Below are 19,564 nucleotides of genomic sequence, written 5' to 3'. Positions count from 1 at the left end.
GATCACTTTGCTCTAACACACTACCCAGGGCCCTACCATTAATTGTACAAGTCCTGCCCTTGTTAGTTTTACCAAAATACAAGACATTCACATTTATCCAAATAAAACTCCATCTATCACTCCACAGTTCATTGATCCAATTGATCAAGATCCTTTTGTAATCTTAGATAACCTTCTTCACTGTCCACTACACTTCCAATGTTTGTGTCATCTACTAACTATGCTTTCTATATTGTCACCTAAATCATTTCTATAAATGACAAACAAAAGTGGACTCAGCACTGATCCCTGCGGAAAACTGCTGGTCACAGGCCTCCAGTCCAAAAAACAATCCCCCACCACCACCCTCGATCTCCTAATGTAAAGCCAATCGCATATGTAACATATTCAAAAATCAAGTCATAACTTGCAAACAAAGGTATTTTTCCCCAACAGATGTATAAACTATTTATTGGATTTAGGAAAATGTAATAGCTATTTGTTTGACCAATATCTACCCATTGCTTCTAATGCAATATTACAGAAAAGTACTATGGTAACCACATTCTCTATTTAAATGTCTGTTTTCAGAGACAACATTGCATTTCAAGACCATCCTCTAAGGCTGAATTTACAATTAGCAGCCCCTGACAAGTGAGTGCACATTTCAGATATTAAAAAAAATGAAGAAAGAATATTGCCTCCCAGCTGGTGGCAATTACACAATCAAAGAAAAAGTACAGTACAGTGCACAACAACACACATTCTTCATTCTCAGCTAAATGCCAAGGGAAATTTCCAATCTCAGCAAGACCAACAGGAAAGTATTTTGTTCTTCAAGATGAAAGAGTTTCAGGTTTACCTTTTCCATATTCTAAACAATAGTCCGAGCTGCCTCATGTTCAATCCTCTGAAATAGAGGGCTGTGCTAATATGACACACATAATTTAATACTAGATACTAAGGTAGCTAAAAACATGGCAATCATAACCACACCTAATCAAAGATTTGTATACCTTTAACATTCCCTCTACTCATACAGTATACAGTAATGCCTTTCTTTATAAAATCTTCAATGGCAGACTATTGTTTAGCTTGAACTTAGCCTAAATAGAGAATGAAATTGAAAAGGAGAAAGAACAAATGTAAAAATATAGTCACTGAACAGAGATCAATTCTGATAATGCAGCAGCCCTTTAGCATTGGAGTGAATGTGCTCAAGCATCTATTGTGGTGTCCAAATCCACAACCTTCTAACCCAAAGATCAGCTAGCTAGCAGAAAATGAAAGATACAAGAGAATCTGTAGTAATTAGGAAAAACAGACAACAAAATAAAAAAGCAGAAAAAGCAATGCCACTCAGCTAATTAAATTTATCCTGTTTTAATGTTTGGGAGAAGATTTGTAGCTCGGGTGCTCGTTGTTGTGGTTCAGTTCGCCGAGCTGGGAGTTTTTATTGCAAAAGTTTCGTCCCCTTTCTAGGTGACATCCTCAGTGCTTGGGAGTCTCCTGTGAAGCGCTTCTGTAATGTTTCCTCCGGCATTTATAGTGGGTTATCTCTGCTGCTTCCGGTTGTCAGTTGCTGTCCGCTGCAGTGGCTGGTGTATTGGGTCCAGGTCAATGGTTTGTTGATAGAATCTGTGGATGAGTGCCATGCCTCTAGGAATTACCTGGCTGTTCTGTTTGGCTTGCCCTATAATAGTAGTGTTGTCCCAGTCAAATTCATGTTGCTTGTTATCTGCATGTGTGGCTACTAAGGATAGCTGGTCGTGTCGTTTTGTGGCTAGTTGGTGTTCGTGGATGCGAGTTGTTAGCTGTCTTCATGTTTGTCCTATGTAGTGTTTTGTGCAGTCCTTGCATGGGATTTTGTATACTACGTTGGTTTTGCTCATGCTGGGTATCGGGTCCTTTGTCCTGGTGAGTTGTTGTCTGAGAGTGGCTGTTGGTTTGTGTGCTGTTACGTGTCCTAGTGGTCGCAGCAGTCTGGCTGTCAGTTCGGAAATGCTCTTGATGTATGGTAATGTGGCTAGTCTTTTGGGTTGCTGCATGTCCTTGTTCCGTTGTCCTTCCCTTAGGCATCTGTTGATGAAATTGCGCGGGTATCCGTTTTTGGTGAATACCTTGTATAGGTGTTCTTCTTCCTCTTTTTGCAGTTCTGGTGTGCTGCAGTGTGTTGTGGCCCTTTTGAATAGTGTCCTGATGTAACTTCATTTGTGTGTGTTGCGGTGGTTGCTTTCATAGTTCAGGACTTGGTCTGTGTGTGTGGCTTTTCTGTATACCCAATACCCAGCATGAGCAAAACCAACGTAGTATACAAAATCCCATGCAAGGACTGCACAAAACACTACATAGGACAAACAGGAAGACAGCTAACAACCCGCATCCATGAACCCCAACTAGCCACGAAACAACACGACCAGCTATCCTTAGTAGCCACACACGCAGATGACAAACAGTATGAATTTGACTGGGACAACACTACTATTATAGGGCAAGCCAAACAACCAGGAAATTCCTAGAGGCATGGCACTCATCCACAGATTCTATCAACAAACACATCGACCTGGACCCAATATACCGGCCACTGCAGCGGACAGCAACTGACAACCGGAAGCGGCAGAGACAACCCACTATAAATGCCGGAGGAAACATCACAAAAGCGCTTCACAGGAGGCTCTCAAGCACTGAGGATGTCACCTAGACAGGGGACAAAACGTTTGCAACGAAAACTCCTAGCTTGGCGAACTGAACCACAACATCCTGTTTTAATCTATGGATTTTTTAAAAAATTACTCACTATTGAATCTGCAGTTCCAGATAGTTCTCCAATTTGTCTATACACATTCTCCAGTTTCTCACATCAAACTTTGATCACCTTTCCTTTATGCTGATGTTTCTCTTTTTATTCCAATTTGTGCATTTTTATTTGCACTGGTCATTGTACAAAAAGGTGAGCTCCAATGCTTTCATGGATCAGATCAAGATCAATAGAGTCAAGGTGGTGTAAGGTACTTTCCTCCAATTCTATGCCTTCCCGATTTGTAACCAGGACCCAGCATGCTACTACGTCATCATTTTGCCAGAGGACTTTTTGCCAGATATTTGACAGAAACAGGCCATTCAGTCCAATAGGACCATGCGGACGTTTCTACTTTTCACAAGTTCCCTCCCACTTTTTGCATCATGGGTCCATAACAAAATAAACTTGCACCCTAGTCATCTACTCATCAAGCTAGCCCCTAAATGCATCCATCTATTCACCTCACAAGGTACTGAGTTTCATTTATCACCATTGAATAATAATAATTTTTTAAAAGTTTCTCTTGATTTCCTATGAGATTTTAGTGACTAGCTAATAGTTGTAGCACATTTAAAAATGGAAACACCTTCACCACACCTACCCAATCCCTTCATTTAAAATAGCTGCCATTAGGTCACTCTGTGGCCTTTTCTGAAGCAAACAACCCATTAACTGCTGCACTCCAATATCCACTCCCAATTCTTCCCTCCCTTCTATATTACTGCGGCTTCCTGCAATTCTTGCACTTTCTGTTGCAGTTCTTCATTCTTGTTTTGCAACCTGTCAACATTCCATAACACTGCAGACAACAAGTCCTGGCAAGATCAATCAGAATTAGCATACAGGAGGGGAGGAATAAACAGTAAGCAGTTGATGAGTGAGGAGATGAACTAGTGGCAGCAGAAAGCAAGGTTAAAAGCTTTGGCCTAATTTTACTCATGGTAAGGCAGATGATTTGGAAAAGATTCTCTTAGTTTGTAGGAGAGGTGAAGAAGGGAAAAAGGATATTGAGAACCAGCCATTCAATTCAGGTAAATTTAGGACAACTGCAGTAAATGCAAATTAACTCTTAATGCAGCTAAACAACATACATTTCTAGCATTTCACATATCACTTATCACATTGATGTTGTTAATCAATTGGGTTATCATCTTGCAGCTAGCCCAAGTGTCTTACAAGGAAGTTCACATGTAGGATCCAAAACACAGAGTAACAAAGTTTGTGTAAAGATTTGTAACTCAGGTGCCAGATGTCGTAGCTGTAGGTATGTTCGCTGAGCTGGGAAGTTGATTTGCAAATGTTTTGTCCCCTGTCTAGGTGACACATTCGGTGCTTTTGTGCCTCCTGTGAAGCGCTGCTGTACTCTCTCTTCTGGAATTTATTTGGTTCTGTTCCTGCTTTCAGTTGCCGGTTCCGGTAACAAGAACCACAAATTCGACTGGGACAACAAAATCATTGGACAAGCCAAACAGAGGACAGCCAGAGAATTTCGAGAAGCATCGCACTCATCCACAGACTCCATCAACAAGCACATTAACCAAGACCCACTATACCGGTCACTACAATGAACAACCAGAACCAGCAGGAACAGAACCAAATAAATTCCAGAAGGCACAGTACAGCAGGGCTTCACAGGAGGCTCCAAAATACTGAAGATGTCACCTGGGCAGGGGACAAAACGTCTGCAAATCAACTTCCCAGCTCAGCGAACATACCCACAACCACGACACGGAGTAACAGTCAAGAAGAAATTATACTAATAGCTACAAACTTTCTATCAGACAGGGAGGCTGTGCTCAAGAACTTATGGAAATAAATATTAATCCAGGTCTGGAAAACACTTGCAGAGGAATGAAAGGAAGTCATATGATGCAATAACCAAACATCTTACAAATTTATATGAGCGGTCAATAAACTAGCAAGATATTTCAAAATGGTTGCCCATCTTCATTTCAAAATAATGGCTCAAAATAGTTGACAATATTACAAGAAATAATCCTTACCCGTTTATTATCTACTGGACTATGGTAAAACTGAGCAATAACGGTTTGGTTTTTTGATCCATCTTCTAGCTTGAACTTCTCATTGATCCTCTTGAAGGTCTTTCCATAATTATATGAAACGTACACCTGTGGCAAAGAGGAGTAGAATTATATCAAAAGGTGACAGCACAGAGAAAGGTCACTAGGCAAACTGGTCTATGCTCCAAAGAGTTTCCTCCAAGCCTTCATCATCCAATTCCATCACCACAACCTTCCATTAGTTTCTCCCAGTTTCTTCTTCAAACATCAACAGTATTTGCAACAGCTATTTCCTGGAGGTAGCAAATTCCTCATTATAGCAACAGATCATCACCATACAAAAGGTCAGCTCTTTCTTTCTCTACAGATGCTTCCTGACTTGATGACCACTTTCAAAATGTTCTGTCTTAATATCAGTTTACTGATATAGCTAGCTTTTTCATAATTACTCCACTTGTATGCTCTGAGAGAAATAAAAACGGTAGTTGTGCAAGCTAAGAATACATTGCAGTTAGGGGGTGAATATTGATGGATATGAGGTGTTGCATGTCACTCTGTTTACCCTATTTGCTAGACAGTGAAGTAATGACAGGGAGACAGTGCATATCATTGTTACTCTTCTGGAAACCACACATCAGACCGATGATCTTCCAGAGAATGCACCGTGCAAACCACCACCACCACCACCACCACCACATCCTCCTCCACCAAAAATGCAATTATTATTGTTGAACTAAGAACATCATCCATTAATACACTCTCTCCCGTTTCCATGCCCCACCCACCCCCAAGTGGCTTTTACAGCTGGACTAATAAGGTCACATTTTGTAGAAAACTTAAATCAGTGCATTAAAACTCTACATTATTGTTGAATAATCTCACTGGCTCTCTTTGGACAATGTTGAAAGGGGATTTGATAGAGGTTCAAGGATTCAAGCTTGGTTCACTATCTGAGATGACTGATTTCCTGATTGCTGGGCACCTGGAATCCCTCTAACTCGTGCCTATGTTCAAACAAACAGGACAGGAACTAAAAACAGAAAACACTGGAGAAACTCAGGTGTGGCACCACCTGTGTAGAGAGAAGCAGAGTTAACATTTTGAGTACAACGTGACCTTCCTTCAGAACCGAACTCAAAACGTTAACTGTTTTTCTCTCCACAGATGTCACCAGACAATTGTTTTTAATTCCAATTTCCAGCACCCAAGGTATTTTGTTTATTTTATTTACTGGGATAGGAACATAGGATTAGAAATAAGAGCAGGCCATTCTATACGATCACAGGAAAGTGGATTGGAGGTTACAACTAGAGCAGTTATATGGCACGAAACCCATAAGATCCTTGAATAAATTCAATAAGCCAGCTTCCACTGCTCTCTAGTCAAGAGAATTCCACAGATCAACAGCCTTCAGGGAAAAAAAAATCTTGTTCAGTGTCCCCTTGTTCTATTCTCTCGGACAACAAGAAACATCCTCTCAGAATCCACCTCAAGTCCCCTCAAGATCTTCTGTTTTCAACAAAAGCACCCTTTAATTCTTCTAAAGTCACATCAACAAAGGAACAACCCTTTTTTCTAAGTCAGGTTATTTATCCCAAGAATGGAAAAATTCACATTAGCCAATGGTGGACATTTGTAGTCTCCTTTCTTTGCTGCTTTGCCATAGACCACAGAAATACAACTTGTTACATTTTGAAAATAATGAATTCCAAAAGCTGTTGAGTTTGTAATTCACAACAGGGTCATAATGTTGAGACAGTGTGCAATTTTGCAGTACTAACATTATCTGATCAAACTGATATTTAGTTTCTTAACTTAAGCAGTTCTCACACTTCCTACCTCCCAGTGGCGAAAGTATGAGATGTTATACTGCCATAATACACCATATCTGCACAGGCAATACAGTGTAAACAACATACCACTCAAACTAACCAATTGCCTGTATCCTTTCTAGCAGAGAGATGAAAACAAGTTAAACCACTCAAGTGAAAATAAAAAGATAGCAATATTCACATTTCCTTTAGAAGTGATCAATCCAGACCAATCTCTACCAGTGAAGTCACAGCACAATCCATTACTCTTCAGAATACCACATCGGGCAAGCATGTTTCGCAGGTTAGGTGGAATGGATCAAAGAGAAAAGTCTTTTGAATAAGGGGTCTCTATTATGAAATACAGGCATCCATTGTACAGTAGGTGAAAAGTGAAGTCAGCTAGCATGCTTACCCTCTGTTGTTTCAGTTCACCCTCATAATAAGCAATACTATAGATTCTTGGCTGATGGTCTGATATTATGACCTACTTTACTCTCCTCCAATTTAATGGGAATCGACCAGCCTTTTTACATCACCCCACTAAGAGAAGATGCCTTCGAGGAGGAATGTCCTAACTTTCCTACGTAGAAAAACAAAGTACCCTCGAAAACCCTTAGAAGATGCTGACAGGACAAGCATCAAGCAGCAGCAAGCATCAAGAACCTTTAACATCGCAGTGGATGTTTCAACATTCATCAAGATGATTCACCAAGACTACACAATATCCTTCCCATGCAAAAGCAACATGTCGCAAATCCAGGAAATTCAAGTAAACACTGGAAATACTCAGCAAGTCTGATAACATCAAACAGTGTTGACATATCATGTTTATGACCTTTCAAAAGGTACAGGAATTAACAAATACAATCAAGACAGCTCCCCCAGATTCCAGAGTCCCATTCACACAAAACCAGTTTGGTTGCATTGTCAGCTAAACGGGAGCATTAGTTAACATGAAACCTGCTTCTGTCCTTGATCTCCAGCAACTGCAGTCCTCACTTTCTCCTGCTTCAGTTTTTGTCTTCTAATTGATCTGGGAGCAGTTGTGAGTAACTAATTGGAAACATTGCAACAAGCCTTGTCCCTATTGCTTGTGATTTCCACCAGCTGTTGGCCTACACAGTACAAATTGCACAGGAAGCGAGATTTCACATTACATATGCCAGCCTCGATTGATTATTCCTAATTCCCACCCCTATATAAGCAATGTATTCCTGTCTCAAATGTGTAAGGCCTATTCCTGTGGCCACATAAGACATGGGATACATTAACTTCTCTCCTGACTAGAATTCCAATCAGTTCACCAATGACCGTATCACGCCTTCCAAGTTCCACATTTTTCCACATTCTCTATATTAATCACTTACTACTCTACTTTTGACCCCTCCAAAAAAAAATCACAAAACAAATTATATTTAGGCAATGCCTCGAAATTGTTTCGAAAGACTTCACAGCCAGAAATGGCACTGCTCTGACGTAGGAAAGCTGCAGCCAATTTGTATGCAACATTGTCTGAAAAACAACAGCAGGTCCTAATTTAACAAAAAAGGGATAAACATTGAATACAATATCACATGAATGTATCTGCTCTTCAAAATAGTGTCACAGGATCTTTTGCATCCACCCGAGGGGCAGAAAATTCAAATCTGAAATTGAAACTAAGACTAAAAGAGCAAAGAAAGACACAATAAAACTAAAGAAAAACAAAAATAGAAAATATGTGTCTTAATATCCACACACAATCTGGGGGAAGGAAGTCAAGGGGAAGTCTTTTCCGGGGTGGGGGGAGAGAAAAGGAGTCCAGAACTAGAGGCATAGGTTTAGTGTGAGAAGCGAAAGATACAAAAGGGACCTAAGGGGCAACTTTTTCACACAGAGGGTGGTGTGTGTATGGAATGAGCTGCTAGAGGAAATGGTGGAGGCTGGTACAATTACAATATTTAAAAGGCATCTGGATGGGTATATGAATAGGAAGGGGTTGGAGGGATATGAGCCAAGTGCTGACAAACGGGACTAGATTAGGTTAGGCTATCTGGTCGGCATGCACCAGTTGGACCAAAAAGGTCTGTTTCTGTGCTGTACATCTCTATGAATCTAAGAAGTGCTGAGGAGAAAAATGAAATTGGTATCTGAAAGTGAAGTCAATCCTAACATTAAAAATGAAAAGTAATACAAGAGTAATTGGCCATGGTAAGTTGCCCAAAGTGTTAAGTGTATTAGTCAGAGGGAAATGGGTCTGGGTGGGTTACTCTTCGGAGGGTCGGTGTGAACTGGTTGGGCCGAAGGGCCTGTTTCCACACTGTAGGGAATCTAATAAAGTGTATAGAAAAAGGATTTTCCCATTTTAGATTATTTGATACAAAAGCTAGCTAACACTTGCTCAGCTGTACTATTTTAACAAACAAATGATTTTCACTGGCGACATAAATGCAAAGTTGTGTTAGTCTTCAAAACGATCTCAAGTTATTAGAAAGACCCAATGGCTATTAAACTCTTTTACAGCAGCGACTTATCTATTCAACCCCATCCAGTGTATGGCAAGAAAGAGAAATAGAACAGAAATTATCACTCATTGCCCAACTCTCAGGAAAATTTTAAAACACATGAAGTATAAAATGAAATGTTTAAAACTAAACTACTTTTAAAACAAAAAAAAAAGTTGCTCATGATAAAAGTTAGGAGTAAAGATGATCATGAGGTGAATATAGAAACTTACCAGGAAGTCAGAATCTAGCTTAAAACTAAAACTGAACATGGCTGTGGTGAAGCCACTTCATGCTGTCATTAATCATGATGAAAATATACAGTCATCTATGACATTTAACTGCACTTTCCTACCAAAATTCTGTTTGCACCTACAAATATGCCACTTTCTGCACCAACTGCAGCAAAACTAAAACACTAGTGACTAGTTTTAGTGGAAGCACCTCTATTCACTATGTGTACTGCTTTATTGGAAAGTTTTATTTTCAAATCAGAGCACTTTCAAGATATGGAAATGTGGAAGCAAAGAAGGTTTTTGAAATGTAAGGTTCTTAAAGATAAAGTCTGTGGGAAAGTAACTTTTTTGTGCAGTTTCATACATGCATCAATAGAATAGCCATACCACAGGCTGGCAGTACCTTACTACACCCTCTCCTCACATCCAATTCATTAATAAACCTGCTCTTAGTCAACAACAAAGCAATGCAAAGTTTTTTGAATAAAGGGATGGTGGTCTTGGCAAAACCAAATACAAATACAGACTTATATGAAGTGGTCAGTGAGAAGTGTACCAGGTTTCATTGCATGACTTGTAAGTGGAATTTAAAAATAATTTTCTGAAAACAAATTTATCTAAATTATGCCTTCATTCTAAATGACATCTTGGTATCTAACATTGTTTAGTAATAGACAAAGAAGGACCTTGGATGATTTATTACATTAAGGAGCTACATAAATACAAAATTGTGAACTTTTATTTAAATCTACATGTTGAATAGTTTGTTGATTAATGCAAGAAATATTGCTGAACTTCTTCAAAACTACATCCTTCACTTCTACACTTAATTCAACGGTTGTTAAAACACCTTGGGAGATTTTGAAATCATACAAGCTGTTACATAAATGCAAAACTTTCTTTTCCACGTCATAGGTGAGGCAGTGGAAGTTTAAAACTCTACATCTGTCATAATAAAATTTTAAGGCACAATTAACCAGCATACAGCTTTAAAACGGAGACAAAGATTGTATGCACACACAAGAGATCAGGAACATAGACAAGGATTGATTTATTTCCTCGCATCTTTGCGTGAGGTTTATAAAAATACCATTGGGATTATTTAGGGCCCACTGTGACCTTAACCTGGCAAACTATGCTGCAAAAAAAACAATTACTGTAACTTGGAAACCGAGCCCTAAGGAACGTACATGCAGCAAGGGGATACCTTTGGTGGTTCAGCCTTCAACATCTCTACAGATGTAAACAAAAACTTTTGCAGCCATGCTAACAGGCAAGTGGGTCGATTTATTTAAGCATAGAAGTAATAATAAACATATTGTGATTTCTCCAAATCTGCAGTTAGGATTTCCTGCTGCTATGTTTCAGTGATAGTGTGGGTGCAAGATGCAGATTAAAAACCCCCCAGGTTTTGCCTTATTTAAAAAAGCATACTTTATTAACAATTTAATGCTTATGTAAATTAAAATAAAACTTCATTCCTTGAATAACCAAAATTATTTATGTGCATAAGCAGTAAAATCAGACCAGACAACATACTATTGTAAGCCATTTAATTTGCAAATTGAAAGTGTCAATCAGCTATTTCGAATGTTGTGGCTTCGATTTTATTTGTCTGGTCCATAAAAAATTGATTATTCCAAACTATAATAGTATAATTTGGTTTAGCATATGGGGAAAATTTTAAATCTGGTCTGTGTGCAGAAAACAGCCAAGTTTGCATGCGATCTTGTACCCCACCTGTTATTTTTTTCTCTTGATTAAAAGTAAATGGAGACTAAAATCAGACAAAGCGTGAAAAATAAGATCAGGCAGTCAACCCAATCCAGTCAGTGAATTTCCTCTGGGCAGGTTAGATTGAAACTATTCCCTAGAAATTACTGCCATTAGTTTAGAAAGACAAGCAGAAAATGGCACAGGAATGTGTGACCAAAATTTTACGCTTTATCACATTAATTATCAGCTTAAGCTTTACATATGGAGAGAGGGAGGGAGGAAATCTAATAATGGTATGAAGGGTTACAAACAGCAATTAGGTTTATGAACTAATTGTTTTAAACCACAATTTTCAGAAACTGCAATTCGCCCTAGAGTTTTGAAAAAATATGACTCAAAATATTTAACTGTTGAAGGACAAAAACAATGTAGAATAATCTTCTCCATCACTTTTGAAACCTCTCTCTTCAATTCATTTACCGACTGCAAGACTGTTCATCAAGTTACAGATAGTCTTCCATTCTACTCCACTTCCAAGAGCCAGTTGAACCGTTGCAAGAAACATGCCTTGGCAATATGACCACTTAGTATTAACATGGGTAAATCTGCTCAACAGTCACCTACTTCCAGTCAATCAGATTTAAGAGAACAACCAGTCATTTCACTTGCAGTCCACACATACTCTCTCTTCTCGATGCTGCACTGGTATGACCAACATACAATGCCACAACAAATCCAATGTCATGCAAAGCAGCCTTTCTGAACAAAATCTTCACCTCTGACATTCTGATAATTAGAGAGTTGCTTTTAGAGTAATTTTCAGGTCAGTGTTACTCCCATTTAAGCCTCCTAACAAAATGTGAATTTACTGCAGGGCATTTTAAGGCTTTTCATTAGCAAAACAAAGGGGTGTGACTATTATTACCTTGCAGAATGTATCAATACCAATTCACCTAACTTGCACATCTTTGGACTGTGGGAGGAAACCCTCGAGGACATGGGGAGAATGTGCAAGCTCCACACAGACAGTCCCCCGAGGCAAGAATTGAACCCGGTTCCCTGATGTAGTGTGGCAGCAGTGCTAACCACTGAGCCATTCCACTTTCTCAGAGGCAGGAGTTACTGTATGTATAATTAGCGGAAAATCAGCTGCTGGAAGGATGGAAGGTCACATTATGACAAGAAAACACATCAGTACAACTTGAGAGGGTGTTGCTGGAAAAGCCCAGCAGGTCAAGCAGCATCCGAAAAGCAGAAGATTCCTGATGAAGGGCTTATGCCCGAAACATTGATTCTCCTGCTCCTTGGGTGCTGCCTGACTTACTGAGCATTTCCAGCAATAGTCTCAACTCCGACCTCCAGCAGTTCCTCACTTTCTCCTACATCAGTACAACTCCCCATCAAGTTGAACTTTATCAAAGTATAATACTAACAGAGCAGTCAGCATCCTGAACGTTAATCTAAAAGTTTTCTTACACTAGGCTTCTGAATTAGTGTAATAAAGTGGTCAAGTTCCCCAGTTTCCATTTCTTCTGGTCTTAACTAATAACTTATTAGCACATCCTGAATCTTAATTATCTTGAATTTCTCTCAATTGTGTTTCCCACTATGGCATGTTAATATTATTTTCACTATTTAACCAACACTGCACAGATGTACCTTTAAATGTGTAACATGAACAAATGCTTTTGCTCTGTTATTATTATTTTGTCATTGTATGACTAGAATATTTAGACTCCATGAAACATCTGCTCAATGTACCACTCAATATTTACTCTCAAGTGTAGGAAATCCATGCTCAGTAATTATGAGCCAAGTTAGAAAATAGCATTTTGTGAGCCTGTAGAAATTTAACAAAAAGGAAACCAATTACAGCAGTGCCAGCTGAGCAAGAAGCTTGAGTGTGGAGTCAGGTGTGACTCTTCAGAGATTTGCTGGGATAAAAAAGGATGAATCTTTCTTTTTGATGTTTGTAGTGAAATCGTTCCAATAGTTCATGTCAAGTGTAATAAACATATTTCTTTTGTCAGCCTCATGAATGTGTTCTGTGATTGATCTTTTTGTCCTGCAAAAGAAAACAAAAACTTACGGTCTATCAAGCCAGGTTTCACTCCATGATCCAAGCTGTCCAGTCTTACTCTCAGTTGGGTTCATAACACTACACTTTATTGGTTGCTGCATGGTTTATGGACGTACTGAGGTCATGAAATCTCCACAGAAGTGTTAGTATTTCTTTAAATAGAACTGAAGAAGATTTCTCGCTCTCATTTTCCAGATCATTGATTTGTTGTCACACTATAGAACAGTCATTGGAGAATATTCTGTTATCATAAACTGTGCAGATAGGCGGCTGCCAGCGAGTTAATAAAGTGTTTTTTCCCTCATTTCCAGATATTACCATTACCTATCACATTATGAAGAAAGTGGAATGATTGAGCATGAGACGGCACAGATTTTATACAATTGACAAAGAAGCAATGAAGACACAAGGAGAAACGTTTTGATGCAGTGAATGTTTAAGATCTGGAATAGGCTGCCTGACAGCGAGTGTGTGGAACCAGGTTCAAAGCATTCATAAAGGAATGGAATTATTATCTAAAAAAAGGGAATGATCACAGGAAGGTGATTGAGCAGTAACATTAGGTCAATTGCTTTTTCAGACAACCAACGCAGACACAAAAGGAGCTGAATAGTCTCCTCTGTGCTTTAACATTCATGATTCTGTGAAAATTGTCATGCCACACTGGGCACAGCATCCTAGAAATTAAGGCCCCACTACTCCCAGAGTTGTCACAAAAGTAGGAAGCTTTTTTTTAAAAGTACAGAAAATTCCCCAATTTACCTGACTTTTAGGTCCAAATTAACAAAACAAAGTTCAGCTTTTTTGTATTTAACAAGAATTATTATTTAAATACAGAAAAATAAATTCTAGCTACAGAAAAATAAATTCTAGCTACAGGTATACTCTTATAAACAGTCAACATATAACTCTACTGGTTAAAACACACAGACATACACACACATAAGACACTTGGCTAGACATGACTGGCAAACTGGGAAAGCAATTCAATGTCCCTATCTACAGTGTCATTGAGATGATCCCCTTGGCTTGCCTCTCTTTGACAGCTCTTCTCCATGTATTGTCTGCAGCTTGCAGGAGGCACTGAGCAACTGATTCACAACTTATAAAGTCTCTGACTTATTGGTTAAAAGCAACAGCTTAGAGAAACTGGCGAGGGAAAAAAAAAGACAGATACTAGGCAAAAGAAAGGACACCACTTCCCTATTCGAGGTCTAAAGGCTTTTGGCCTATCTCATTCTCATAAAAGTTATTCAACTACCTGCAAATCAATCTCATGGTTGTTGGCAGACAGAAGGTTTTTTGTCAGCAACAACTGGTCATCACAACACAGATTTACCAACTATCTCTTACTGGCTGAATCTCATTTTGTACACACTCCTTGGTGCCAGTTTGGACCCCCTCCCCCAAACATCCCCTTGACAGCCCACAGTTGAACAAATAAAAGTGTAAAACAGCACTTACAACAACTGCTGGCAGCTTGATTTAATAAATTGTAGCAATACCTTCTTTAATCCTTAATTTTTAAAGACAGCCCTTTTCCTATTTCAGTCCACAATAAAAAATACAGAATTTTGTTTTTAAAAATTGTCTTTATAAGATCTTGTTAAAAGAAATTGGGGCAAGATAGTGACGGAATAAGACAGAGGGACAGATTTCAGATACAAGATGATATGTCTTGTTAAAAATTGTTTTTCGTAGGCAAACCTGTGAGTTCCTGTAATCCTGTACTATTACATTATTCAGAATTTGTCACTGCTTATTGGCACGGGGCGGGGGGGGCACAGAAAATGGTAAAGACATAAAGCTCAGGACTACAATGCCTGTGGATGATGCTTAGGTTTTCCAGTCTGGCAAACAGAAGTGCAGCAACATAAGCATTATTTTTATTTCATTTCAAGGACAGAATAATCATGGAATTTTAACTTTTTGATTGAATAACAGTTCTAAACATTGTGCTTTGGGAAAATTCATTTGAACACTACAGTACATATTAAATGCCGAGAACTCCCAACTACTGCTGTTTATCCTCAACTTATTTCAATTAAGACTGCCCACATAAAAATATGGACCCACACAGGAAGCTCCTAGTACAGCAATCCACTTATTTCTGACACAGCTTTTTCCAAATTCGGCCACAAAGTTATTTCAGTGGTGTTCCAATCTGCCACACATGAAACACAGTATACTATTCAGCTTTCTCTTCATTCAATACCACCCAATTTCACTCCTTTCTTGCTAATTTTATTTTAAAAGGTCCAATTTTTAAAATTTGAATGTCAGAAATGAATTTAATGCATCCCAACTCTCTACCTCCAAGTCTCCACAAACGTGTTAATAAGTTGCTACATTTGGCACTATCACGTGGTGCAGTAGAAACTGGGTCAAACTACACTGAGTAGGAACATGCAATTAGCAATCCTCATCAACTCAGCCACATTCAAAAGGACAACACTGGTAAGAATGCCTCTTGCCAAGTTTTTAACTGGCACATTGCTGGAAATCGTGATAAGCTAACCTACGTCAACAATGTTAACTAAGCTCCTTTACTAAATTCATACAAATAATTATTCTTTTGGGTCTGTGTTGTAAGCTGTCTACATTAGAGTTGTCTCTCTATGGAATTTAAATGCTTCACATAATCCACTACAGCAGTTTTACTTTGCATTAGTCCTCTCAAGTACAATCAACAGCTTTCAGTAAATTGCTGCTTATTTTCTTTCACCTCATTTGACAAGGACAATGGATAAATAAAATTACTTCACACAAAGCAAGATTGCTAATTTCTTCTACATTCGTACCTATACATTCTATTTTTACAGCTGCACCATTGCCTATTTGGCATGAAGATTGAATTTCTTCTTGAAGTTTTACTTCCATCAGGTCAAGTCAGAATTATAAAAGCGGTTTAAACTTACAAGATTGCTAGCGGAGGTGCAATGGAAAATAGCTGGGTTGGTGACTACGCATTTTAAAATATTAAATATATAAACAAAGTATAAACTTCTCTGAAAATTATACACATGGCATAGCACAATCTTGACTTGATAGTCGAGATGGAGGAATGAATAGGGCTTTACACATATGGAGAACATATTGACAGCTAAAACAAATTACAATGCAGAAAACCAATCTACAACTGTTGAATAGATTTCCAAAGTAGTATTTGATGACAGTATTTGAATTATTCTTGTCAAATTACTTATAATTTGCGACAATCAATTAGAATAATTTATACTATAAAATTGAGCATTTTATGAGGTTTTGTTATGCTAACAATGCTGTGTAAATACAAGTTATTATGCAGAAATAAAAATCTGCTCTGGATGTTGAGGAGATACTTTGACAGACATTTAAAACTTTTGGAACAGGCCCTAAAAATTGTAAAAAAGCAGAGTTAGGTAAGGCATCAAGCTGAGAACTGTAACCATCAGAGAAAGTCATAGATATCTACAGCATGTAGAGAGGCCCTTCAGCCCATTGCCAATCCACACTGGTCAAAAACAGCTACCATTTTCCAGCACTTGGCCTATAACGCTGCATGCTTCCATATTGCAAGTGTGCTTTAAAATACCTTTTTGATTTCTGACGTTTTCTACCCTTCCCGCCCTTACAGTTAGTTCCAGATAACCCTTTCCCTGGATGAAAAGGTTTTTCCTCACATCCACTCTAACCCTCCTGCACCTTCCCTTGATGGAGGAATCAATAGCTTGGGGGCATAGGTGACATGGTGGCTCAGTGGTTAGCACTGCTGCTGCACAGCACCAGGGACCCGGGTTTGATTTCTGCCGCGGGCGACTGTATGTATGGAGTTTGTACATTCTCCCAGTGTCTGCACGAGTTTCCTCCAGGTGCTCCAATTTCCTCCCACAATCCAAAAGACGTGAAGGTCATGTGAATTGGCCACGCTCAATTGTCCATAGTGTTGGGTGCACTAATCAGCAATAAATATAGGATAGGAAAATGGGTCTGGGTGGGTTACTCTTCAGAGGGTCGGTATGGACTTGTTGGGCTGAAAGGCCTGTTTCCATACTGTAGGGAATCTAATCTAAATTTAAAGGGTGAAACGTTTTTTCCTGCCTACCTTGTCTATACCCATAGAATTTTGCACATCTTAAATCATGTCTCCCCTCCCAGGATCCTTGGCACCGAAGCAAACAATGCCAGCCTGTCCAAGTGAAAACAGCAAATGCTGGACATCACCGCTGGTCAGACACTACCCATGGAGACAGACCCAATCTCTCTTCATAACCAAACATAAATTAAACTCTCCAGCCCAGGCAACATACTGGTACATCTCCTCTAAACCCTCTCCAGTACTATCACATCCGTCCCAGCTGGTGGCCTTACCAATGTTTTATGCAGTTCCAACATAAGCTCCCTGTGCTTAAACGTCATTCCTCAGCTAAAAAGAAAGTCTCCCTTTTGCCTTCTTAATTACATTATTTACCTGTCCTGATATCTTGAAGAATCACTGTACATGTACGTTAAGGTTGCTTTGATCCTCAGATCCTACCATTCATCATTATGTTCCCTCGATTTGTTGGTCCTGCCAAAATGCATCACCTACTTTTATGGACCACGCCAGACCCACTCAAAATATTTCAAGAAAGTAACCTAAACCCTAACTTTGCTTTTCAGCAGGTATAACACAGATATTCTCAGAGGGATGCAGTTGGTCAAATCACAGTTTTAAACAAAACAGAATTTATTTACAAGATTACTGAATGAAACACAAAGGAAAGACAACAGAATAACAAATAACTTAAACCGATCCAAAAACCCAGCAAATTATACCAACTTAATGATGCTGCTTCCGATACTTGCAACAAACCCAATAGACAACTCTTGGCAAAGTGTCAGGTCTGACAGGAGAGAAGTCAACTACCAGCATGGACCTGCTTCATTGGGTCCAGCAGCTTTAAAACACTACTGTGTTAAAACCAAACAAAAGCAAATCAAACTAGAGATAAGCGGAGCTGGGAGCACTAGCCACTCCTCTTTCATTGTACAAGAGTTTTTGTTTAAAAAACTTGAAAGCCTTTTACTGAGGCAGTATCTGTTAGCTATCATCAAACTGGCCCTAAAACCTGTTCAAATCTAGACTTTTTGGAGTCTGTGTCTTTTATGAACTCTCTGAAAAAAAGCCAAGGACAACATTATCTTGTTAAAGGAGCATCATCACAGCAACACTGATCCCTGTGGAACCCCACTGGACCCAATCTTCCAGTCAGAAATACATCTTAGATTAGATTAGATTACTTACAGTGTGGAAACAGGCCCTTCGGCCCAACAAGTCCACACTGACCCGCCGAAGCGCAACCCACCCATACCCCTACATTTACCCCTTACCTAACACTACGGGCAATTTAGCATGGCCAATTCACCTGACCCGCACATCTTTGGACTGTGGGAGGAAACCGGAGCACCCGGAGGAAACCCACACAGACACGGGGAGAACGTGCAAACTCCACACAGTCTGAGTCGGGAATTGAACCCGGGTCTCTGGTGCTGAGGCAGCAGTGCTAACCACTGTGCCACCGTGCCGCCCTAAACATCTCTAAAACATCACCCTCTGCTTCCTAACACTTGATCAATGCTGCATCCAATTAGCCAAATTTATTTGGATTCCCTAGGCTCCTATGTTTGCTAACAGTCTCCCATGCAGACCCTTATCAAAAGCCTTGCTAAATCCAAGTAGATTATCAAAGGTGAACCCTAATCTACACACCTGGTCACCTCTTTGAAAAATTCAATCAAGGTGGTCGGACAAGACCCCACCCCTACACTGTAAACTTAACAAAAAGTATGTGACTACCCTTGATTAGTCGCTAATCTAAGTGCAAATTATTTCTGTTCCTCAAAATGTTTCAAATAGTTTCCCCACCAATGACGTTAGCCTGATTAGCCTGTAGTTTCAGGTTTATCCCGAGCTCCCTTTTTGAATAATGATATCATATTGGCTGTCCTCTAACATCTCTCCTGTGACTAGAGAGGAAGTGAAATTTTTGCAAGTGCCTCTACCAGATCCTCCCTTGCTACACAGTTGAGAACAGCAGCAGTGCAAAAACAAAAAGCAATCTATCCAACCTGGAAGCAACTGCTGAGACATTCATGCTCCAAATTAAGTGAATTAATACCATTACACTCAGTTAACCAGATCATTTATGGAAATAACAAAATTTACCCCAATACAATTAAGTTCTTATTACTCCAACCTCTGAAAAGAGTAAGCGTTTTTAGCACAAGTATCATAATCTTGACTTAAGAATGAATTGAACTCTTTACAAAAAAATGTACTGCTCAAAGCCTTGCTAGGGACAGGCCCATCATCATTTATTGTCTCTCACTACTTCCTCTTGAAAAAAGTAGTGATAAGCAATCTTACAGAGACATAAAGATGTACAGCATGGAAACAGACTGCTCAGTCCAACG

The 19,564-nt window shown here is 39.2% G+C and overlaps 1 protein-coding gene across 2 annotated transcripts in view; it reads right to left on the bottom strand.

The window, feature by feature from the left end:
- sorl1 (sortilin-related receptor, L(DLR class) A repeats containing) overlaps positions 1-19,564 on the bottom strand; it is a 192,292-nt gene that overhangs the window by 123,835 nt on the left and 48,893 nt on the right. For both annotated transcript variants that reach the window (XM_060847062.1, XM_060847063.1), the window contains exon 3: positions 4,783-4,908. In XM_060847062.1, the coding sequence (XP_060703045.1) occupies positions 4,783-4,908 (126 nt within the window). The remainder of the gene's footprint in view (positions 1-4,782; positions 4,909-19,564) is intronic.

This window comes from Hemiscyllium ocellatum, chromosome 29, assembly GCF_020745735.1.
Source record: "Hemiscyllium ocellatum isolate sHemOce1 chromosome 29, sHemOce1.pat.X.cur, whole genome shotgun sequence".
NCBI lineage: Eukaryota > Metazoa > Chordata > Chondrichthyes > Orectolobiformes > Hemiscylliidae > Hemiscyllium > Hemiscyllium ocellatum.
This window is presented reverse-complemented; position numbering and strand designations above follow the sequence as displayed.